General features: G+C 43.2%; 1 protein-coding gene and 1 long non-coding RNA gene across 8 annotated transcripts in view; one reads left to right on the forward strand and one right to left on the reverse strand.

Moving 5' to 3' along the window:
* Positions 1–1,529, forward strand: part of LOC108349957 (uncharacterized) — a 33,700-nt gene extending 32,171 nt beyond the window's left edge. For all 5 annotated transcript variants that reach the window (XR_005500724.2, XR_005500718.2, XR_005500721.2 and 2 more), the window contains one exon: positions 554–1,529. This is a non-coding gene — a long non-coding RNA (uncharacterized LOC108349957). The remainder of the gene's footprint in view (positions 1–553) is intronic.
* Egflam (EGF-like, fibronectin type III and laminin G domains) overlaps positions 1–25,352 on the reverse strand; it is a 174,077-nt gene that overhangs the window by 45,491 nt on the left and 103,234 nt on the right. For all 3 annotated transcript variants that reach the window (XM_006232013.5, NM_001108938.2, XM_017590987.3), the window contains 1 exon segment: positions 258–373. In XM_006232013.5, the coding sequence (XP_006232075.1) occupies positions 258–373 (116 nt within the window).

Consider the following 25,352-nt stretch of genomic DNA (forward strand, 5'->3'; position numbering starts at 1 on the left):
ATATATACATATACATGTATATATGTATATATATGCTTTGCAAAGCTAGTTATAGACAGAGGCTGTTCATAACAGCCTGCTAGGAAACTCCTTGGTACTAATTTACACCTCCCATCCCCAGTCTCATAGTCAGAGAAAACAAATCCATACTGCGAGCAAGTGGGCCCATTTCAGTCTGAAGTTCCATGTCCATGGCCCATGGCTAACCTGCTGTGGTCAGCGCGGGGACATGGCATCAACATCACATGTGACCATACCTCCTCAAAGGAGACATCCAGATCTAGCTCGTCTTCTGATGCATCGTCATCCTCACTCACGCCGGTATCGGTGATATACCCAGGTCCATAGCGGCCACTTCCAGCCTCCCCAGGACCTTCACAAAGAAAAGTGGCACATCCATGTCACCTCATGTCTTCTTTGTCCCAACTTCTGTCCTTCTTTAGTTGAGCAGCTTTCAGATCACTTTATGAAATGTGGCATTTTCCTACATTATACTTTGTCGTCATTTACCTTGTCTCTCCTTCCTGACCATCCTCTCCCACCTTCTATCCAGACATTGAGATCTACTTTACTAAGGAGTGAACTGAGGCTTGGAGAGCCCGTGGAAGGTTCCAGAAGAGGGAAGTCATCGTACAGAGCTCATGACACTGCACAGCAGCCTCTCAGCAGCATTCCAAACTTCCAGTCTTTGACAGTGATGCAGATTATGCAGATTTCATGCTCACCGAGAAGGAAATAAATACAGATAAAACCAGGCCCTGTGTGACTGCAGGAGGCCTGGGACGTGAAAGCCATCGTTCTTTTGAATTGTCTCCTCCTTCTCACACCCATGAAGCTTCCACCAATTTTGTAGGCCGTGCATTCTATGCTACTGATAAGAATTCTCTAAGTGCCCTGGGGTTGTTGTAATTAAAGTACATAACTTATCTCTTTCTACTTGGCACTTTGTTAATTAAGAAAAGAGAACATTAAAAACCAGACACTTATTAGAATCATAATAGTCAAACCACATACTGAATGCAAAACAAATTCTGGGATATTCCACATTAAGGAAAAAAAAATACAAATCTTGTTGGTCAACAAAAGGATGCCCTTTATTTTATAAAGTTCATATATGTCTGAGTTTTTAAAGACATTATGGTTTTCCTGCACATTGTTTCTCTGATGAGCAATATGATATAGTTGGAAATATCTGTGGTCATGTGAGCTGGACATAATACTTCCATTGTTAGGAAAGTCATTTAATCTTGTAAGAGCCCATGAGTCTCAACAAAATAAGGAATGAGGGTTGGGGAGATACTTAAATCAAGAAAGTGCTTACCACATGAACATGAGGACCTGAGTTTAATTTCCAAAATCCATAGAAGAAAAAGTTAGAAATGGTGGTGACCACTTGTAATTTGGGTACTGGGAAGGCAGAGATTGTCAGATCTTTGAGGCTCATTGGACAGTCAACTAAGGTGACTTGGTGAGATCCAGGTTCCAGAGAGAGATTGTCTCAATGAATAAACTGGACAGTGTATATAAAATGACATCGAGGGTTGTCTTCTTGCCCCCGCCCCACACCTCTTCCCATGCATAAATAAGGAGGAAAATTAGATTGCAGGACCAATGAGCTCTTTAACTTCTGTGACCCTAGAATTCATACTGTTGATGTGGACGTGCTTCAGACAGCTACATATCAACCAAGGTTTGAGAAGGAAACAACTGGGAAGTTTCACTTACAAGGATGAAAAGCTAGTTTACAATGAGCTCACATGCTCTGGGGATTGGAGCTTTGTATGCTTGACTTCTGGGAAGCCATGCCGTATCACTGTCAGAATCATCTGTTACTCTGGCTTCAGGGGAACCTGTCTTAACAGCTCGTCTTGTGGAAGTCTCTATGGAGATGCTTTTCCTCACCCCTGAAGTTTCCCTGGCAAAGATGAAGTATAAGAACTAAGAATCACTGAGATCTTGTCCAATCTCTTCTATCTATCCCCACGAGGTGGAAGTAGGGATCAAGCTACCAGGTAGAAGCATTTGGCCCACACTTACAAACTGAGAGATGTTGGGGGAAGGAGAGGAACTGGGGGCAAACTTGGTCCCTCTTGTAACCTTTCTACAGCAGGGCTGGGAGCAAAAGTTGCTTTGGTAGGTAGAACTGTCACAAAGACCATGCCTCCTAAGCAGGCTATCCCAGGTTCCATACCAGGCAGAGGGTCCTGGCAAAACCAACCTTGACTCTCAGAGAAAACTTGCCTTCTAACTTAGCCTTTATCAGATATAAGGATGCCTATTCGCTAATGGCACTGACTTTCTTCTAAGCTGATTCTGAAAGTGGGCAAAGAGAAAAAGGGCTGTGATTTGCTGATAACCAACCAAACAAACAAAACCCTCTGTGGTCAGTGGGACAAGAATGGCCTGGGAGGAAAGGCTATTCTGTGAGAGATGATGGATTATGGAAAGAAGCTCGATACACATGAACAAGGGGTGTGTGGTCAGGTGGGAAATGGGAACGGGGAAGAGCCACAGCCTGAGTCACTTCAAAGTCTCCCAAGGCCTTCTGTGACTTGGCCTTGCTGGTCAGAACCTTAACTGCCCTCCATCTCACATTCACCCTTCACCTTGCACCCTTCAAACTGGTTCTTCCTTTAGGTTTCATGACCTTTTCTGAGCAGACAATGCATGTTTTTATACCAACAGGAAGAGTTTAGTGGGCAAACAGAGTATGGGGGTGGGGGACTGTGTGGGACAAAGAGGAGCAAGCCCCACAATGCTGATGTGGCTCCCCACAGACAGGGCTCAGTGGACATCCTGCATCTGGGTCGGGAATCAGAACAAGAGAGTGAGTGGTAAAGAGAGGGAGATGAGATGTGTTTGTGTGTGAGCAGGCATGTGTCCCTGTGTCTACCCAGCAAGAGGACTAATTCTGTGATGTGACCAAGCACCGGCGTCCTGAGTGTTTCTGGCCTCTGTGGAAAATCACACAGTTCAGTTCTTTTTAGACATTCCAAAGAAAAAAAATTGCTCAAACCCAAGACACTAGCACCCCTGCCCAGTCCTATGACACAGTGATGTTAGGAAACAATTGCCCAGAGTTCTGTGTTTGATGAGCTCAGATGATGATGGTTCAGTGTTAAACGTGAAAGAAAGACATTATCAGAGATAGTGTATCACTGACAGACCTTTAATGATTTACAGAAAAAAAAAGCTGAAGGGGGAGGGAAGCAGGGGGAAGAAGGAAGAGATAGGGAAAAGGAAGAGGATTAATCCTAGGGTTAATGCTTTCTACTTTTGTCAAAGTCTGAAGCAGTGGCCATTAAATGAGATAGGACAGAAAAATAGTGAGAGGTTCCATGGAAAACAAGAGGGGACTGAATTGTGTGAAGCCCCTGGATCTTTCATCATTTAAAAGAAGGATAGCAGGTATTGATTAATTTTAGACGTACTTTGAGAATTAATTTAAGGATAATGTTTCAGCAAAAACTAAGAGTCCTTCGTTCAGAGGCAGGCTGACAACAGATTTACTCTCTAACAACGGGTCTCAGAATCGAGAGACTCATTTCTATGCAGACAAGAGGCACCCAAGCCCAGAAGGGACAGTGGAAGTAGTACATGGTGTGGTGAACAGAGGCTCTACCATCAGGGAGATTGAATTAAAAAGAATGAAGGCATTTGGATGGGGCTGGGAAGATGGCTCTGTGCATAAGGTACTTGCTGAAGAAACACAGAGACCCAGACCTGATCCCCAGAGGCCATTTGCACAATTCTGGGTCTGGTGGGACATGTTTGCAACACCTGTGTTGGGGAGGTGGAACTTATTGGCCTGCCTGCTTGGTATGCACCCAAACAGGGAAAGATCATGTATCAAAAAAGAAGGTGCACGGTGCCTGAGGAACATGCCTGATGTTGTCATCTGACCTTCACACACATACCTGTAAACATGTGTACCTCCATGTGCAAACACAGAGACATGTAACTATACTCTTGTGTTCTCATGCATGTGTGTGTGTGCACACACACTCACTATGTAGGCTAAAATGGCTTCGAACTAATGGTAATCCTCCTGCCTTAGTCCTCGAAGTTCTGGGATTACAGGTGAGAGCCAAAATGCCTGACTGCATACCCATCTTCGTATGATTTTGTTCCCTATATCTGTTTGATGTATTGTTATCCTTTTACACATAGAGATACTTTAGAAATATCAACTTGAACGGTGGCTAAAAGACATAATTCAGGCCTCTGGCAGCACAGGCTATTTGTTGGTGGCCTCTAAAAAATGAGACACAAGCCGAGTGATCTGAGGAATAGGTTGACCAGAGTGCTTTTGATTTTAAGGCTTTTCTTTCTTTTGAATTGAATGGATCTGCAAGCAGTCAGATACACTTCAAATCGAAACCTTTAATTTTTTATAAGGAACAGTAAAAAGGAATCTAGCCACACAAAATGTAATTCTTCATGTACAATAAAACCACTTTGAAACTTGCTATCACTGCTTGCTTGAATTTTGACAATTTCTTATTACAACTGCATCTAGTAAAAAAAAACTCAAATTTTTACTTCTCTTGGTCTAATTATTAGATAATAATATTAGATAATAATCACCAGATAATAACTATTAGATAATAATTATTGGGCAACAATTACTAGTTAATAGTTATTAGATAATTATTAGATAATGATTATTAGATATAATTATCTAATTATATTATTAGATTATCTAATAATTATTGGATAATAATTATATTAAATTGCTATTAGACTTTAATAGAAAGCTTTTCATTCAATGATATACAGATATCAGTAGCCAGATTGGCCTGGAATTAAATATGTAGCCTAAGATGACCCCAAATTCATGGCAATCCTCCTGCCTTAGCCTCCAAGTGCTGGGAGTATAGGGGAGGGCCAAAATGCCTGGTTGCTCACCTCATCAGGGTGTGACTTTTATTGGCTACATCTAATTGATTTATTTTCATTATACCATACATTTCATTTAGTGTGTGCACATATGCACGTGCTTGTACTTGGATGTGTGGAGGCAAAGTATCACTTGGGGTGTCTTCCTTGTTTGTCCTCTACCTTAGTTCTTGAGCCAGGTCCTCTCACTGAATCTGTAGTTGGTTAGACTGTCTGGCCAGTGAGGCCCTGGTACCCACCTGTCTGTCTCCCAATGCTATGGTTGTAGGTGTATGTAGTTGCACCTGGCTTACTCAGTGATGAAGATCTGAACTCTGGTCCTCATGCTTGTGAAGGAAGCACTTTACACTGAGCCATATTGTTAGCCCTTACACTGAAATAAAATTCTTTCATTTTTGAGATTATATTACATCATTTCCTCTTTTCTTTTCTCCCTCCAAACTCTCTCTTGTACCTCTCCTTGCTCTCTTTCAAATTCATGATCTCTTTCTTCATTAAAATTGTTATATACATCCATCTATGTATATACATATATTCCTAAATATACATGACCAGTCTGTATCATGTTACTTGAATGTATATTTTCAAGGCTGATCATTTGGTATTAGATGACTAATTGGTGAGCTCTTCCCTGGAGAAGACTATTTCTCTGGCTCTCAGCATTCCTTAGTTGCCTGTAGTCCTTGATGTATATGGACAGGGCAGGGAGGAGCACACAAGGCCTCAACCTTACGTTAAAAACAAAAACAAACAAACTGAAATGTATCTACTTCCCCAAATTATTTCACAGGGTGGTTAAATATCATAACTTAAAATAGGGTGCAGCCTTGGTGTCCACTGACAGTCAATCTATGGGTGCTCGAGTCTCATATAAAATGGCACAGTATGTTCATATGCTTCACAGACTCGTGCATATTTTAAACCACCAGTGGGTTCTTTATAGTACCTATTTCAATGGGAATGCTGTGTACACGGTCCTGCATTGCTTAGCTGCCTCCTGGAAGGAGGAAAGGAGAAAGTAACAATTAAGATTCAGGAAGTAGGGGTTGGGGATTTAGCTCAGTGGTAGAGCGCTTGCCTGGCAAGCGCAAGGCCCTGGGTTCGGTCCCCAGCTCCGGAAAAAAAAAAAATTAGGAGTTAAGGCATCCAGAAAGCTACAGTTCTCAGAAGGCCTCTCCCTCAGACTGTATAAGCAGTAAGGAATGACTGGGGGAGAGCAGACTCCTCAGTGGGGCTTCCCACAAGTTGTGCATGGAAGTTCAGGGACAAAAGCTTTTGTGACTGGTCCCCCATCTGCCTTTGAGCCTCCCACACTCTTGTAAATAACCATGCATGCACATTCCTGTACAAACCCTCCTTTTTTTTTTTTTTTTTTTTTTGGTTCTTTTTTTCGGAGCTGGGGACCGAACCCAGGGCCTTGCGCTTCCTAGGCAAGCGCTCTACCACTGAGCTAAATCCCCAACCCCCTGTACAAACCCTCAATACAACTCACTGGTTCATGAAAATAGCCTTGGATGGAATCTTTCTTATCGGGCGGGCGAGGGCTGTCCTAGATGCCCTATCTCGGGTGAATAAACATTTGTTCACTTTTCATGTTCTTACGAGGAAAAGTCACACAACATTTGAGGACAGTGGCAAGAAAATAAAGTCTTTATGTCTTTAATAAAACACAATCCCCCCACCCCAAATATGTCCCATTTGCTGTTGGTTGAATCTACAGCTACAGGGTCTACAGACATAAAGGGCTAGCTGTGCATTCAGAGTCCTTGACTAAGCCCGAGCTCTTATGACTTTAAGCAACAAGTAGCCTCCTTCTTGTTGGAGTAGGTCAGTGGCCATTAAGCTGGCAGGACCCAACCGCAGCCTTCACTGACATACATACTTCTCTGTTTGTGCAAGCAGAGCCAGTTTTACCCCAGAGAATACACCTAGGTTAAAGCCTCTCTCTGATCCATAATCATACTCAACAGTAATTGAAAACTCCAGACAGTCTGTGACAAGAGCAAGCCAGCCTCTCTCTGGGCCATGAGATTAATCTGTGCCCAAGAAGCCTTCTTTTTTTTAAATAGAAACAAGAGTAATCTGCTCTCATGTTCAAATAAGTATTGGCATATTGATTAAAGCAAGACAGAGCCAGAGAGGAACTCGAGGTGCGGCAGAGGGTTTCTGAGCATGAACCATCACAAGGCCACCTCCATTAGAAAGAAAATCATGAACTGCTAAGACGGAGAGCTCGCTGTCTGAATAACAAACAGAATCCACCACAAGTTGCTTTCTGATGGAAGAGTTTCTACAGTGTTTTTAAACTTTCACCCTGAGAAAATACCAAAGAGCTGACTGAGTGGGGGAAGAGAATATAAAAAGACCACAGAGACCCTCAAGTCAGTTGGTACAACTGGTCTACCATCTGCTAGGATTCCTGCCCCAAACCCAGGGAAAAAAATGTATGCAGCAGAGTTAGCTGGGGCTGGAACATGGACTATTTTAAATATGAGAATGAAGGGTGTAGTTTCACATTAGCAGGTGTGGGGCTAGGTTCTAACTTCGCCTTGGAGTTCTGAACCCTTTTGTGTCTGAACAATGTCTAAGCATACTCTCTTTTCTAGACCTTACTTAACAATAAATCAAAAGATATGTTCAGCAGGATCCCATGTTCCACATTCTCAGCCTCCTGGGGAAGTGCAGTCCCACTTTTAGCAGCCATCCTCAATATCACCTTACTGTAAGATTACTGGAAATCCCCTTTCCAGAGTCCTCAGCACAAGGCCACCACTGCCCTCCTCTACATACTAGGGCACGTTTGCTCGCACTGCACACAGTATAACACAGGCACTCAGGGTGTTTTAGATGCATATAATCAGGGGACTTGACCATGAACTCTTGGCTCAAAGCTTCAGCTTCCTCCAAAAGAAACTTGTCAAAAGTAAATATATGCAAGATTCATGGACATAACTAATTTTCCCTTCCTCTAAGCCTTTAGATGTTAATATGTACTTTCCACAAAACTCTAATTTCCTGATGTACTTGATCCAGTATTATACAAACTACAGACTTCAGGACACTAGAGGGTTGTGAAAACAGTTCAGTGGGCCATAAGCAATATTTTTTAAAAAATGGAGCCAAATATAAAGCTTTAAAAATATAAAGTTCTAGTTCAGCAAGTGTCAGATACTAATAAAACCACACACACACACACACATACACACACACACACACACGCACTTCTTCTTTGCTTTAAAATTTATTATTTTAAATTATGTATATATGTACATGGTGTATGCATGCATATATGTGTGCTCATGTGTGTGAGTGTGTGTGTATGTGTGTGTGCCTGTGAAGGCCAGAAGCAGGTGTTTATTAACTTCTCTCAGATTTATAACTAACTCTTAGGGTACAGGACCAAACTGCACAGTGTCTTCCATTTGTGATAGGATTCCTGCTGGAGCTGCTGAACTTTGCAGAAGGGTACAGTGTATGCTTGAGTCGGGAAGTATTCCTACACATACTGAGGTGGGAATGGAACCTCAACACTTCTTGTTGAGGACATAACATCTTGTCACTAAAGAAGCAGCTCAGAAAACGAATGTAGAAAGTCTGCACTTAGGATTATAGACACTACAACCTATGGCTCCAAAAGGAAGCCGGTGAGAGATGGGTGGGAAGTCCAGGTTCAGGTAATGAGAAGCGACTCTACCTTTGCATGTGGAGTGCCAACCATGTGCATAAATTGGGTTCTGCAACAGAGGAGGCTAAGACGCATTAGAAGTATCTTAGTGACTGGGAGGTTTAAAGCCAGCCATACAACCTGATAGTGACTTGGTACTTATTTCTATCTTTCCCCTACTGCTTATCACTACTAATGCATTACTTATGAAATATAACAATTCTCTCATGTATGTATATACACATATACATACCCATACCCATACACATACACATATACCTACACATACCCATACACATATCCATACACATACACATACACATACACATACACATATACTGTATTTTTTACTTCTTAACCAAGGTAGATCCTCATGTAAGCTCTAAATCTGCAGAGACACTGGCTGTATTACTTACTGCTAATACCTCGCTACCCAGAAATTGCCTGGCATTAAAGAGACATTAAATACATAGATTTAGAATTATGTCAATGAGTGGTCAAACAGGAAAAATAGCCATTATAGGCTCACGTACTGACTGAGCTAGAGTCATCAGAGGAAAGAGCCTCCCTCCGTTGAGGAAATGCCTCCATGAGATCCAGCCGTAAGGCATTTTCTCAATTAGAGATCAACTGGAGAGAGCCCAGCTCATGATGGGTGGTGCCATCCCTGGGCTGGTGGTCCTGGGTTCTATAAGAGAGCAGGCTGAGCAAGCCAGGTGAAGTGGGCCAGTAAGCAGCACCTTTCCATGGCCACGGCATCAGCTCCTGCCTCCAGGTTCCAGCCCCGCTTAAGTTCCTGTCCTGCCTTTCTTCAGTGATGGACTATAATCTGGAAGTGTAAACTGAATAAACCTTTTTCTCCTTCACTTGCTCTTTGGTCGCCATGTTTCCTCACAACAATAGCTCATAAACCAGATGCTAACATTTCTTCAGTGAAGTGATTTTAGGGTGACTCCAACTGGCGGTGGTGCATGAAGAAAAGGGTGAAGGTAGCCTGTGACAGATTTTAACTTGTTTTCAGTCATCCTAATTAACTGTTTTCATTGTTGCAACACTTTCTTTCTTTTTTTTTTCTCCATCTTTATTAACTTGGGTATTTCTTATTTACATTTCAATTGTTATTACCTCTCCCGGTTTCCAGGCCAACATCCTCATAACTCCTCCCCCTCCCCTTCTACATGGGTGTTCCCCTCCCCATTCTGCCCCCATTGCCGCCCTCCCCCCAACAATCACATTCCCTGGGGGTTCAGTCTTGGCAGGACCAAGGGCTACCCCTTCCACTGGTGCTCTTACTAGGCTATTCATTGCTACCTATGAGGTCAGAGTCCAGGGTCAGTCCATGTATAGTCTTTAGGTAGTGGCTTAGTCCCTGGAAGCTCTGGTTGGTTGGTACTGTTATTCATATGGGGTCTCGAGCCCCTTCAGCTCTTTCAGTCCTTTCTCTGATTCCTTCAACGGGGGGTCCCGTTCTCAGTTCAGTGGTTTAATGATGGCATTCGCCTATGTATTTGCCATATTCTGGCTGTGTCTCTCTGGGGAGACCTACATCTGGTTCCTGTCAGCCTGCACTTCTTTGCTTCATCCATCTTATCTAGTTTGGTGGCTGTGTATGTATGGGCCACATGTGGGGCAGGCTCTGAATGGGTGTTCCTTCTGTCTCTGTTTTAATCTTTGCCTCCCTATTCCCTGCCAAGGGTATTCTTGTTCCCCTTTTAAAGAAGGAGTGAAACATCCGCATTTTGGTCATCCTTCTTGAGTTTCATGTGTTCTGTGCATCTAGGGTAATTCGAGCATTTGGGCTAATATCCACTTATCAATGAGGTTGCAACACTTTCTAAGCATATTTTACCTTAAAAAGAAACAAGACTATGAGTTCTTTATAAACTTGAAAGCTTTTCTTTTGGATTAAGAACTAAAATGTAGATCTGTAAAGCATAGCCCTACTGTGGCCGGGACTGGTTAAGAAAGGAGAAACCCCCCCCCCCAAAAAAAAAGAAAGAAAGGAGAAACCCAGCTTCAGGGCAATCTATAGAACTTCTCTTAGTCCCTATTCAATTCAGGCTACTCTGATGCACCCTGCGGTTCCTGCTCTGGACGTCTGTGAGCTATCGCCACCTGCTGGATGACTTGTAAATTACCGCCACCTGCTGGAGGACACCCCTAGGGAGCTGTGGGTGAGTTTTGGAGTCTCTCAGTCCCCTCCTCATTAAGCCTGTAGTCATCTTATAATTCACCGAAAGACATGATAACTTGTGTAAATTTAGCTGTAAGAGATGTCAGCAAGTCTTCTCCTGGGGGAAGGGGACCTGAGCCCCAGAACATCCCCTCACTGATGCAACATCAATTTTCTATCCAAGTCCAGGACAAAGAAAATGTCCTACAGACCCCTCCCCAACCCCTCTCTTTAGTTTTTCCTAAGTTCTCACAGAATAGTGGGCCTCTTTACAGCTTTTCTTAACACTCTGTTCTTCCTGGTCTGTTTCTCTATTCCCGTCCCTTCCTGCTGGTCCTGTCTCCTCTTTTCGTGACACATGTTGCATTATGTAACAAAACACCAAATGGAGGCACCCTAATAAAAGAAGATTCTTTTGCTCATATTTTGAGGGAACATCATGGTAGGGAGGTGACATTGGCAGGAACTTGAAGCAGCTTGTCAACTGCATCCACAGAAAGGGGGGAGTAAGGAAGCACTGGTTCCTGATTTGATTTCATTCTCTCTCAAATCATTTTTGACGGATTGGTTGGTTGATGGTTTACAAATATGAGTGCTTTGCCTGCATGTATGTAAGTGCAGAGCATGCATGCCTGGAGCTGGAAGGGACCGGAAGAGGAGACCGGCTTTCCTGGAACTAGACTAACAACAGCTGTGGGTGCTGGGAATCAAAGCTGGGTCCTCGGGGCTGGGGATTTAGCTCAGTGGTAGAGCGCTTACCTAGGAAGCGCAGGGCCCTGGGTTCGGTCCCCAGCTCCGAAAAAAAAAAAAAAAAAAAAGAACCAAAGCTGGGTCCTCTGCTCTTAACCACTGCCCCTGCTTTCTCTGTTTGACTGGGTCTAGGACCCCAGACCACGTGGCATTACCTTTCATATTTGGGGTGGGTCTTCGCAGCTCAATTAACCTAATCTAGAAAAATTTTCGCAGCTTCACCCTAGGACTTGCCTCTCTGGTGATTCTGGATCTTGTCAAGTAAACAATATTGATCATCACACGTATATTCATTTATCCCCTCCCTCCCATTAAGATCTCTTTTCATCTCTTCATGGTCCCCTTTCGAGTTTTATACACATACCCCGCACATACAGAACCTCATGTATCGGATTAAAGAAATAGGATCTCTGCTTGTGTCATAGGTTTGGTGGATTCATTAGCAAGTACACACTGATTAAGATGCTAAGAGATGACCTCACGAATACCGTCCACATCTATGATTGTTGACATGGCTAATTTCATGCAGGACCAGCATAGGCCACCTAAGCTACTGTACACTTGTGACTGCAATGGCTGTGTCATAACCACAGACGACATTTAATAGTCCTTCTCCCTCTCTGCTCGTTCTTACATGCATCCTGTGATGTTTTCAGAACCTTATGGGAGGTGATTCAAATTTCTTGTTTAGGACAGAACACCCTCTAGTCACTTATCCTCAGTGCCATGCGCAGCTGTGTGTCTTTGCATTAACACCATTTGCCACAAAGAGAAGTTTCTCAGATTAAAGTGGAGAGTATCACTTGTATGAGGGTATAAACAGGAATTTAGAAGACAGTTTAATGCTATGTTGATTTAACTGAACAACAGTCTAGGACTAGGGAGATCTAGTGCCTATGAATGCTTTTGATTGCATTTACAATGTCAGATATGGATTCTCTCTTCCTGAGTTGGTCTGGAATCCGAGCATAAAGTGGTTGGTGATCCCCATAATGGTTGTGCCACTATAGCACACGTAGACCCGTCCTCAAGTTTCAGCATCATAGCATGAGTTTGGTAGTATTCCTCCCCCCCCCTTTTTTTATTTTGTAGAACAGTTTGAAAGGTATTAATGTAATTAGGTCTTTAGCATTTCCTTAAAAGTTTGGGAAGCTAAGAAGTCAGCCTGCCTGGCTCTGGGCTTTTCTCTGTAGGGGTTTTAATCCCTGCTTCAAATACTGTTGCTTGTTGTAGTCTTAGCTTGTGATGCCTCCTTGACCTGAGTTCAGTAGGTCAAATGTATTTCGAAAACTGTGTTCATTGTTGATTCACTCACTTGTTGAAATATAAGATTTTCAACTATCTCCTAATGAGCCCGTGCATTTTATTTGGGTCTGTCGTAATATTCCCCTTTCTATTCCCGATTTCATCGATTGGCAAAGTTCTCTCCCGCACTTGTGATTTGTTTGCCGAGAAGTTTGTCAGTCTTACCGAGATTTCAAAGAACAAAAGCTTTGATCGATTAGATATCTCGTTCTTTCAATCTTCCTTTCAGGAAATTATGCTCTAATATTTATTATTTCTTGTTTTGTATAGCATCTAGGTCTGGCTTCTCGTTTTTATAGAAACTTGCCTTGGATTACTAGGTTGTTTGTTTGAGACTGTGACAAGTCTTTGTACGTAAGCACTTATATGCATACACTTTACTCTTAGAATGACCTTAGCTATATTACACACGTTTGCTAACTTATTCATTCATTTCCATTTGATTCTGTAGGTTGAAATGTTTTCTCCTCCACCCTTCGGTGACTCACTATTCATTCAAATTGTTCCACCTCTAAGTATCTTTGTAGTTTCTGACGTTTTTATTGCTGTTAGTTTCAAGGGTTATGATCAGATAAAACACAAGAATTATTTCTATTGGCTTCCTATTCATTAGTTGATTTTAAAGGAGATTCTATGGGCTACTGAAAGGAATGCGTTCTCTGCATCCATTAAATAGAATGTCCTGTTAATCTCTGCTAAACACAGTTATCTATGGTATAGTTTAACTCTGAAGTCTCATCATTGGTTTTAATTTAAAAGACCTTCTGAAGATAGGAATGGGATATCAAAGTCTCCCACTGCTATTGTGTCACTTCCTGTCTGACTTTCATGTCTTTCAGTATTTGTTTCATTACTCGAGAACCTCAATAATTGTTGAAAAATATTATATCTTCTTGATTCATTTTTTACTTTATTAATATGTAGTGGTCTTTTCTATGTCTTCTGGCTAATTTGATTTGAAATCTATTATGTCAGATATCAGAATAACGATGCCAGTTTGTCTTCAGATCCCATTTGCTTGGTAAATTGATTTTCATGCTTTGACCCTCAGTTTGTGGACATCCTTGCCAGTGAAATGTGCTTTTGGAGACAGCCAATAGTTTGATCTTGGGGTTTTTAAATATACAATGTGCTTACTATATTTCTCCCTTCCCTCCCGGCAAATCTTTCCATATACCTCTCCCTACTCTCAAATCTATGACCTCATTTTCATTGTTATTGCATGCATGTATATACATATATATTCCTGTCAGAGGGTCATGGGTTTGCTGTGAGAGTATGTCTCCTAGTAACGTCAGCAGCTGCGCTCATAAAGTCTCATCAACTGCCCAATATGAGCCAAACAAGGGCACCAATGAACATAACAACATGGGTGGGTCTCGCTTTATAACTGAGTCAGCTGATCCGTGTCTTTCAATGGTGAGTTGAAAATACTTGCATTTAAGGCTGTTTGTTGAGAGGGGTTCCCCATTCCCTATGGTGTTGCGGATTTTTGATCTGGCTGGTGGGATCATTGGTAGCTATAATACTGATTTTCTTCCTCTGCTATTAGTATTAGGGATTACTGGCTTACTATGCTAAACACTGTCATAGTGTCAATTGTCAATTTAGCATGGACCTCATTTGGCCTGAGAAGAAGGAACTTCGACTGAAGAATTGCCTCAACTGGTTGTCTGTGAGACACTTTCATAATTAATCATTGATGTAAGAGAACCCAGCCCTCTGTGAGCAGTGACATCCCTGAGTGGGTGGACCTGGGCTATCTAAGAAATCTAGCAGAACATGGTGGCCAGAAGAGAATCCTCCGGAACTGGAGTTCCAGGGGGTTGTGAACTGCCTGATGTGAGTGCTGGGAAATGAACCCAGGTTTTCTGGGAGAGCAGCAAGTGTCCCTAAACAGTAAGCCACCTCCATAGCCCTGTAATTTTTCTGTCTTTAAATTTTGACTCTTCTTCCTTGTGTACTTTTAGGCTTGGTCTTTTGAATGTACCCCACACTTCTTAGACAGTTCAGTCATGCCTACGAATCTTTCTTGTTTGTATATGTCAGAACAAATCATCACCTCCATCTTGTCCTACACATCTGAAACTCATTCTTCTTGGTCTCCTGCTCTGGCAATGTTTTCCACTGTGATTTCCATTTGACTGATGGATTCGTTCATTTCCAGCATGGATTTGCTTGTTTTCACCACAGAATTTCAATTTCCATGCTGATTTTTTCCCTCTGGTTTTGAATTTCTCCTTTAAGTAGCTGAACATTTCATCCCCTTTGCTAACTTTCTTATCTAAGCTCCTGATTTGATTTTCTTACTTCATTATTCCATTTATTTTGGTTACTTTAAAAGTAGGACTCTGAAACCTGTTTCTGCCATTTTGGCTATCTCTTTATCTCTGGGGTCCAGTATTGGTAAATTGTGAGCTTGTGGAAGTGTGTGTGTGTGTGTGTGTGTGTGTGTGTGTGTGTGTGTGTGTGTGTGTGTGTGTTGTGTTTCTTGGCTGTGCTTTGAGAGACATTGGAATAAATGTATCCTCCATTATTAACTTTTCCTCCTGATCTTTTTGATTGTTTTATCTGAGTCTTTCTGATGAGCTGTGGTCCCAGGATATGTTCTATGTTCTGCAGTATTATTTAAGGAGAGAGCTGACTGCAGCAGCAGATAGATACAGAGATTAACAGCAGTCCCAGTGTTAACTTGCAATAGCAGTTAATTCCTCATGCCCTGCCCTGCCCCACCCAAGTGAGATTCAGAGACAGCAGCACTGGGGTACTGGTTGGGGGAAATGAAGTTTATAGATTTTAAAGATAAAGGTATCAGTGATTAAATTGTTGATTAGGAGGGATTGGGGAAGGTGAAAAGAAAAAGTAAAGGAGAAGAAAAATACACAGGTTAGACTATGAGAAACATGGAAAATATTTTAAGAATAGGTGCTGGAAAAAAAAAAAAACTGTCACATAGGCCAACTTAGATGAGATACAAGCCAAAACACAACAGCCAAACTGTTACAGTACAGAAGTTTAAACGTTTTCAAAGCAAAAATAAATTCAAGGAATAATAATAATTAATGAAGTAAAATAGAATATAGAACCCCATCAGGGTTTGTTCTGAATTGGGGCAATGTAGGTTTCCTCCTTTTTTTTCCCATAATTCCCTCTGCAGGTGTGAGAAGGGGTGCTAGTCCCCATACTTTAAACACCACCGGTCAGTATGTCCTTCTTAATTTAAAGGGACTTCTATTATTTCCAGAATTCTGGGATCTGAAATGTCTACTTGCTACTGTCTATGTCCCGGTACACTGGGTGGTCCAGTGAGGGATTGTCCGTTCCGTGAGTGAGTCTGAGGCCACATGGAAGGCCTGCCCATGTGAAGCCTCAGCAGCCCACTTCTCTTGTTCTGTAGCAATCTCACTGGGGGGCCGTTAACAGAAGTAGCAGGGATGGTACCTCCTTAGAGACTTACTCCAGAATACCTGTGGAGAATCTCAGCTACTGGCTCCTGCAACACTCTTCCCGTCCATCTGCACAGCCTATCGCCCTGAACAGGATGTATTCAGTTTCTAGGAACATCTCTGCAGCCTGGACAGTATCTCTTCTGCTTGCCAGTCCTGTGGCTCCTACATCCAGGGAAAAGCAGAGCAGCCCTGATAGAGTCCACTGACCCCAACCAGAGGAAGTAATGTGGCTTGGCTTACTTGCACAGAGAATCTGGATGTGGCGCTCTCTCTCTCTCTCTCTCTCTCTCTCTCTCTCTCTCTCTCTCTCTTTCTCTCTCTCTCTCTCTCTCCTCTTCAGCCTTTTCTCTTGTAGGAGTAGGGCCTTCGTTTCCTCATCTGACTCATCTTTCGCCAAGTCATGCAAAGGTGGCTTTTAATCCTCCATCTTATCTGAAGGGGAGATTCACTCATTTTTAAAAGAGAAAAGAGTCTCTGGCGGGGTCTTGGTGAACTTTATATTCCTAATCTGAAGGTGTCCCTCATCCTCAGGTCCAGATCTCTGATAGGCGCATAGGGGCAGCTTTGCAAGCTCAGATTCTTATCTGACTGTGAACCACACTAACTTTTTAAGTGAAAGAAAAAAACCCATATACTAGACATGTAGGCGAAGGGAGACTCCCACTGTAGATGATTTCCTTTCCTGTGATGCTTTTGCATGAGGTCAGGGAGACAAGCCTACCCTGAAGAATACCAGCAGGAGACCTGAACTTAAAGGCAAATCTTTACTATAGGTGACTTCATTTTCCTTTGCAGTGTGGGTAGTGTGGGGAGATAAGGAGATGGGGCAGAGGGAGGTTTGGGAAGATGGCTCAACAGTTAAAACACTTCCCAAGGAAGCAAGGAGCTCAAGTTTGGTCTCCCAGTAGCCAGGAAAAAGGAGTGGGTGTGGTGGCCTGTCTCTAACTCTGGCCTAGGAAGGAAATGACAGGGGAGCCTTAGAGCAAGCTGGCTAGCAGGACATATTGGGGCTGGGTGGGGGTGGGATCTGGATTTTCTTGAGAGACTCTGCCCACAAGCAACAAGACTGAAGACTGGAGATGATCCCCAACATCAATCCTGGACCTCTATATGTAAACACATGTATGTCCACACACATGTGAACTGTACCTATACATGCATGTATGAACACATGGAAGAAAAAAAGAAGAGGGTGGTCAGAGGCAGCAGCAGGAAAGTTGATGTGGCCACACTTGTAAAGCGATCTAAACAGCCATCAAAGGACATCTCTTTAGACGCATTCGGCAGAACTTCGCAGCGGAATATACCATCCTTCTTAACGTAATGAGACAGGCCTATATTCATTCATATTCAGTATTTTTGTAGCAAAACAGAGTATATGTTTTATGACCTCATCATCCCATTAAAATTCCAGCAGATACTCTATAATAAGATGCTATCTTCCTTCAGATACTAAGGTTAGAGAGGATTTGCAGTTTGGGTTTTAAAACTATTTTGTGTTGTTGGTTTTTTTTCTTCTATTAAGCATTATAGAGCATGAAACCCATTTCTATTTAGAAACAAGGATGGTATTTCTGTTTTGGGATTTAATGTGGTGATTTTCTTAGCCTCATTCAAACAATTTTGCTAAAATCTAAGGGAAGACTTTACACTCTGTTCAGCTAGTGGCTCCAGCTCTCTCAGAATCCCCATGTTGCCCCGAGAAACAACCAAGGTCAGTGGATTCCAGTGACCTTCAGACCCTAGTTAGTCCTCCCAACTGTACCCAGCCTATGTAGGTATCCTATTCACCCCTCCACCCCCTTCCACCCCTCCACCCCCTTCCACCCCTCCATCCCCTCCATCCCCTCCACCCCCTCCATCCTCTCCACCCCCTCCATCCCACAATCGCAATGATGAAACATCTTCCCTGAGCACCCAGGGGACCGGTTCTTCTTTTTTCTCCATTAATTAATTAATTTATTCACTTTACATCCCACTCACACTCCCTGAAAGCCCCTCCCCCTCATACCCTTCCTCCCTTATCCTGCCAAAGGGGGCTGTACCCACTGGGCACATTAATATACTGAAGGACTGGGTACATCTTCTCCCACTGAGGCCAGACAAGATATTTAGATAAGGGGAGAGGATCCACAGGCAGGCAACAGATTCAGGGCTGCTAGCTCTACAAGACAACATATACACTTTGAAAACTGTAAGGAGCCAGTTCTTAAGAAGAAGAAACACTCACTCACTAACAGATCTAGTATGGAAATCAGTCACCAGCTGGTTTCCATGCAGATCTGCCAGTGAGTAACCTTGAGAAGGCTACAGTGCTTACAGATGTGCTTCTTTCTGTGCAAAGCAGAGGAGACCCCTCTCCAGCTCTGTGAGTATAAGCCTCAGTACACAGAGACCTGACTAGGGAGCTCATCATTGCCTATGTTCAGAGCAACATGCTAAATATACAGATGGGTGGTAAACCTGTGCCCTAAATTTAAGCAAGTGAAAGACACACACATAGACACACAGACATACACACGTAGACAGACACACACAGACACACACACATACACACAGACAGACACACACACATACACACGACACACACACATATACACACACAGACAGACACACACATACACACATAGACACACACAGACACACACACAGACACAGACACAGACACAGACACAGACACACACACACACACACACACACACACACACACACACACACAATATAACCTATATAACCAGCACCATTCTGTTGCTCTATTTGATTGTACTATTCCTCTTGGAGTGCCTTCCTATCTCTGGCCTCAGACCTACACACTGCCCTGCTCCACTCTTCGCTGTGCTCTGGGAAGCTAGCACGTCTGGCTCTCTGGTGTATTCAGCTATCAGGAAGCACCAGCAGAAGGAGGAGGGAGGACAAGGAGTCAGAGTGTTTACTCCCCATAATTTCTACTTGTGGGCCATTTGTGTCAATTTTGCATGTTGTATCTGGAAACCACAGCTCTTACAACACAGCTCTTCCTATCTGTCCAGATGCTGGCAAGACTGTGCAAGCATTTACAGACAAGCTCTTCTTTAAGCTTGCCTCATATGATTCGCTCGCCCATCTCTTTATTACCTGTTTAGGAGACTGGTAACACCTAAGGTGTGTGTAAATATTTGTTCAGAATTCAGTTAACAGATAAGGGCCATCAGACCCATTGTACCCCTCCTACATGTCTGGGTGTGTATGTCTCTGTGTATCTGTGTGTGTGTGTGTGTGTGTTGTGTGTCTGTGTCTGAGTGTATATGTCTCTGTGTGTGTGTGTCCGTATGTGTGTCTGTGTGTGTCTGTCACTGTTGCAAGCTTATTCTGTATACCTCTAGACTATGTTAAACTGTAGCTGGAGAAACCAAAATCAGTGTGTCAAAGAAACTATCTAGCAACAAGACTAGAAGCCCCTCCCTACCATGACTGCTGTGTTACAGATAAAGCATTTGTAAAAAACTGACTACATACAAATATCCTATAAAAGTCCCAATCATGGATGCTGTGCGTTCCGTTGAGTTTTTCTGCCTAGTTCTGGCCCACTTTCTCCATGAGAAATGCACTCTTCCTTCACAGGTGCACTTTATAAGAATGTACGCCCTCTACCACTCTCCACCTGTCCTTGTCTGATCTACATAAGAACCTGGAATTCCTGGTGAGAACACACCAGACTCTGGTATATACCGAGAGAACCATTGTTGCTATCCTAGATGCTCACCAAGGAACCTAACCGGAACGGGAACTCAGAGGCTAGGAAGTGATTGGTGTGAATATGGGACAGATGCTGTTCTACCTGAGCAGGCCAGATCAGCATGACCCCAGATCAGCATGACCCCAGATCAGCATGACCCCAGATCAGCAGCTCTGAACATGACTGTGATGGAGGCCAGAAGGGCCAGAAAAGTCCTGCTTCCTGGTCCTTGCTGGCTCTTCTCCTAAAGGTGATCTTTGCCTGAAATGGAAATACGAGGAAGTGGCTAACACAGAGAGAAGGCAGTGTGGTGGTTTGTGTAGGAATGGCTTCCATAGACTCATATATTTGAATGCTTGGTCATTAGGGAGTGGCATTAGGAAATGTGACCTTATTGGAAGAGATGTGTCACTCAGAGTGGGCTTTGAGGCTTCATTGTAAGCCCAGTGGCTCACTTTCTCATCCTGCTCACTGCAGATCCAGATATAGAACTCTCAGCTCCCTCGCCAGCACCGAGTCTGCCTATGCGCTGCCACACTGCTCACCATGACTGATGATGGACTTAACCTCTGAGCTGTAAGCCAGCCCCAATTAGATGTTGTCCTTAGAAGAGTTGCTATGGTCATGGTGTCTGCTCACATCAGTAGGACATTAACTAAAATACCCAGACACCTTCTCATCCCTCTGCTAGTCTTTGCTAGAAGCCTTTAAAAAGCCCTTAAGATCAGCAGTCTAATAGAGATACTGATGGCTTCTCCTAATTCCCCTGCTCTATGGGAGTTCCCTCTTCCCTCCTTTCCTTATGCCGTCACCCACGAATTTGTAATAAATTTATTTCTAAAACTCATCCCTTTGTGGCTCACAGATTTCACTCTTAATTTGCCACACAAGAACCATGAGGGTGCTGACTCTGTGGAAGTCTGTGTGACCTGAGCAGTGGGTACCCTAACTAAAGTTGGAGTCCCCCTGAGGTGTTAGGGATGCCGCATTCCCCACAGGATGAACCCAACAGAAAAGTGTTGTGGCTCTGGGCAGAGCGCAGGGTTCGCCTTGAGTTTGAGAAATTATATTTTCTTATCATTTGCTTTAGTTTGTCTTCTCTTTCTCTAGCACGAGGATAAAATATGGGTGTGCTGATCCTAAATGAATGTATGATGGCATGCACAAAGGCCTCCAGGGGGCAATTAATAGGTATCAGGTATTTAAACAGCGAGGTGAATCATTCCCCTCAAAGCCAATAAAGTTGTGCAAATGGGTGTAATTCAGATTTACATGAATCCAGGCATTAGCAAATCAATAGAGCGATTACGGCAGCGGGCACCCTGAATGTAGAATCGCATTTGCAGTTATGTTTATGCGCAGATACACACTTAGGATGCAGGTTCTTCCGCTAGGAGTGAAACCCGTGATTTGTTCCTCCTTTAGTCTCCGCGTCCATTTTCCATTCTAAAGATTTACAAAGCCGTGGAGCTCTAATTTACAGTCCTCTCCTCCGCCCTGGAGAAAAGCCCAGCCCGGCAGCTCTCCCCTCCCCATGTTTCTCCTCTCTCAAACCGAGCCCTGCAACCCCTCTCAGCTGCTGGGCTGAGGCTCCCGGGTCTCTTCTTTAAGAAGATTCTTCAAAAATTAAATCACAGAGCTCTGCCACAGGAACAATTTCATCTTTATGTACTAATTGGCTCCTTCCAAGCTTAAAACAAAATGGCTACTTAAAAAAAGAACTCTCCAAAGTTTTTAAAGACTCTTAAACTTTGGGAGATAAATCCCAGGACTACAAGCTCAATAAACAAGTCCACAGGATAATGGCAGCTCACGTAGCTTGCTTATGGATGGACAATAGTTTTGGCATTTTTAGAATTTTGAAGAATAAATAAATTATTGATGGTGCGCAAACATAAGAAATTCAGATTTCAGTGTCTGTAAATTAACTTTTATTGGTGCACACTCAGGCACGCTATATATATCTTCAGCAACAGCCAAGTCTAATGTCTAAAATATTTACTAACTAGACCTTCATAGAAAAATTTACAGATTCTTGTCTGAGTGCGTGGCTGACTTTGGAGAGATTAAAAGAAAAAAAAACAAAACCAACAACAAAAGTTAGTCACTAGGGTATAATTCTGGGCTCTGTGAGGTTTTAATTTGCCTATTAACACGTTGCATCACTTGAAGAGTGAAAAGAAAGCACAATCTGTGCCTCACAGGTACTCCCTCAGAGCAATCCCAGGAATTAGAGATTACTACATTTACCATCCATTTACTATGCTATCATAGAAATGAGGAAACTGAGCAAAAGGGAACATATGGGATTTTGAGAATCTATAGATTTCTCAAGCCCTCAGTTGTCGTCTAGATTTTTGTTTTATGAAGAACAGGGCTTACGGGACAGCTAAAAGCTCCAGATCAGCAAGGGTTTCTCATACGCACCAGGCTGTAGGGAATACAGAGAGGTAACGGCATGGATTTCAGACTAGTTCCCGATTGATTCCTACAGATCCTTAGAACACATACCTGTCCCTATTCGCTTCCTGTCTGTGCCCTTACTACAGTCAATTTGAACCACCACTCCCAAGTAGAAAATGTTACTTGAGACTACAGAGAGGCAGAAATCTGTTCTGTGGTTATATATGTGTAGCATGTACGCGAGAACCCTAGCATACTGAAGCTGGTCTCTATGAAGAAAGTTGAAATAGAAAGAAGTAAAGGTCCCAATCTCAGAGTAAAAGTGGGCAAAAGCCAGAGTCACACACAGACACTGAACAATCAAAAACAGGAACAGACGTCACCAGACACCTGGAAGTGGGGAGGAGGGCTTAGTGTAGAAAGCTGATTAATTGGAGCCACGTATGCCTGTCTTAGATCACTGGAAGAGGAAGGTCTAAAACTGTAGAAAAGCTTGGATTTGGGAAGATGGCAAAAATCCAAATGAACAATGTCTGTGAAGATCTGGGGCCATAGTGAAACTTCGTGGGAGCAGAGGCAAAGACAATAAATAATAGTTATTCTGAAGGTTAAGAAAGAGCACAGGCAAGAACCGACAGCTTGATTTGGAATAGGATGTTAATATTCCTTCTAATGCCCCATCACCAAGTCCTCTCCTCCATCCCTACTGCCTTGAATTTAAATTTACTGGGGCTACATTCTCTGTTCCCCACTCCCTCCCCTCCTCTTCTTTTATCCTGTTCCCTTTCCTCTTATTTCTGTGCATTGTAGTTCTGGGGACTTCAACGTCTTTGCCTAAGAATTTTCCCACTGGGTAGCTCACTTTGGGCCTGCGCGGTCTCCTAGATTACCCTTGCCTGCTTCTGCTTTGACATCAGCCACACAGTTGCTCAACCTCTACGCCAGCCTCTCGACTGGTTAAGTCACACTCGCACATGAACTCAGTGGCATTTATTGAGTTGACCTGGTGGAGGGCATGGGGCCGTCAGCATTGACCAAGTCCCATATTTACCCTAGCCCCATCAAGGAGCTTATTGTTCAGGGAAACACACATAATGAAATGCATACAATACCTCCAGACAGTGGCACTGCTAGAGAGAACGAAGCAGGGGCGTGGGAAGAACGGAAGGCTAAGGAAGTGAGCGAGGACCCAAAAGCAGAAAGAGAGGACTGTCAGAGCCACAGAAAGATCTGAGGGAAGAAAGCTCTATGCTGAGGAAAGAGCAGGTGCCAAAGGCTGGAGGCAGTGAGAGCAAAGTGACTATTGGCAGGAGAGAAAAGAATATATCTATGAGGGACTGCCCTGAGGACCCAAGATCCACTTCAATAAAGAATTTATTGATTCTTTCTCTGACTATATTACAAGGACAGAACACTCGAGACAAAATGATTTGGGGTGCTAAGGTTCACAGTCTTCCTCGGGGATGTTACATAACCTCAGGATTGGTTATATATGTATTGTATGTCAATCTTTGTCTATGCTTTATTTCTTCTCTATTTACTATTCATGTCCTTTATTCCCTGCCCTTATGCTTCCTGACTGAGCCAAGCGTGAAGCTCAGAAGGTAAGTGGAGTGGGTGCATAGCCTATAACACCCCCAGCCTGGTATATCAGCTAGTCATTTACAAGATCAAAGGCAATTATAATGCTGTTGGTCTTCCTCTCACGGAATTTAAAAAAAAATACACATCTACTTAATTTCCCTTTCCTGGTGGCAACAACACAGAGACTGAGTAGTGAGGTGCCTCCCTCCCAAGTGAAAGGCCTGAGGTAAATGCAGGGCAGGGCACCATTATTTAGAGTGACCAACAAAACCATGTTTCTCAAGAGAGGACCAGATACTTGGAGTCTTAAGGATCTTTTTCTTCCCATTCTGTTCTGTGTGTGACCAAGGCTGAAGCAGATGAGGTATGTTCCTGTCAAGCCTCCATCTCAACCACCCTTGTCTTCACTTTGGCTGAGCTCAGGCTGGGCTCTGGCCTCCCATCACTATCTGCCTGATCTTCCCAAAATGATGCTAGCAGATGAACGGTGGGATGGAAGTGTTGTTGTCAGGGATTAGGAATGGAGTGTAGAATGGAAATATGGCTGCAAAAGGGCACAGAGAGGAAGACAGGAGAAAGCAATATTTGTTTTGTAAAGAAAGAAAAAGGAAAGGAATGCAAATGTTGGAAGCTGGGTCCTGTGCCGCCAGCACCGCCCCAGTCCTGAGATTCTATACAGACTAACCCACCGTTCACTGAATCGCTGACTGACCCTCTCCTGTGCTGCCGTGTGTTAGCAGACTGATTCCATTGGTCAGGCTCATACCTGGGGAAGTAGCTACTCAGTCAGCAAACCCAACTTCAAGTACTGCCTTCATAATTATCGGTCTTGGGAAAATCAGAAATCGTTCAGGGATGCTATTTTTTCCCCATCTATATGAAGAGGATGCTATCCCTCCCACCCCAAGTTTCTGGGAGAGATTAATGGATTTCACACAAGCACAGTAGTCAGCACAAGGCCCGGCTTACAACAGGCTTTCCAGTGTCAACCCTGATACTTCAAAATCATTAACTCACAAAAGCCTAGTGGTAAGTGTATAATTTCTGTACAGAAAAAAAAATGTGCTTTGGAAGCAATATAGGTTACAACCAATACCAAATTAAGAACAAGAATGTGCTGGAATAAAGGGGTTTCTGAGGCAGTAATATAGCCTCAAGAGGAAAACCTCACCTGAAGCATCACATACAGCACATTCTTGTGCTTTCATGCAGTGACTCATCCAATGGTGTCTATTCCTGAAATCTTAACTTGATAATACATACCTGTGAGGGAGCAGCAGATTTCTATGTACTTCAGAATATTGGTTAATATTATGAGCTGAGAATGTACCCAGGTTGCTACAGGGTTTGCTTTGCATGAATGAAGCTCTGGGTTTAATACCCAGCATGGCATAAACTGGGCACGGTAGT

Source organism: Rattus norvegicus, chromosome 2 (genome assembly GCF_036323735.1).
Source record: "Rattus norvegicus strain BN/NHsdMcwi chromosome 2, GRCr8, whole genome shotgun sequence".
Taxonomy (NCBI): domain Eukaryota; kingdom Metazoa; phylum Chordata; class Mammalia; order Rodentia; family Muridae; genus Rattus; species Rattus norvegicus.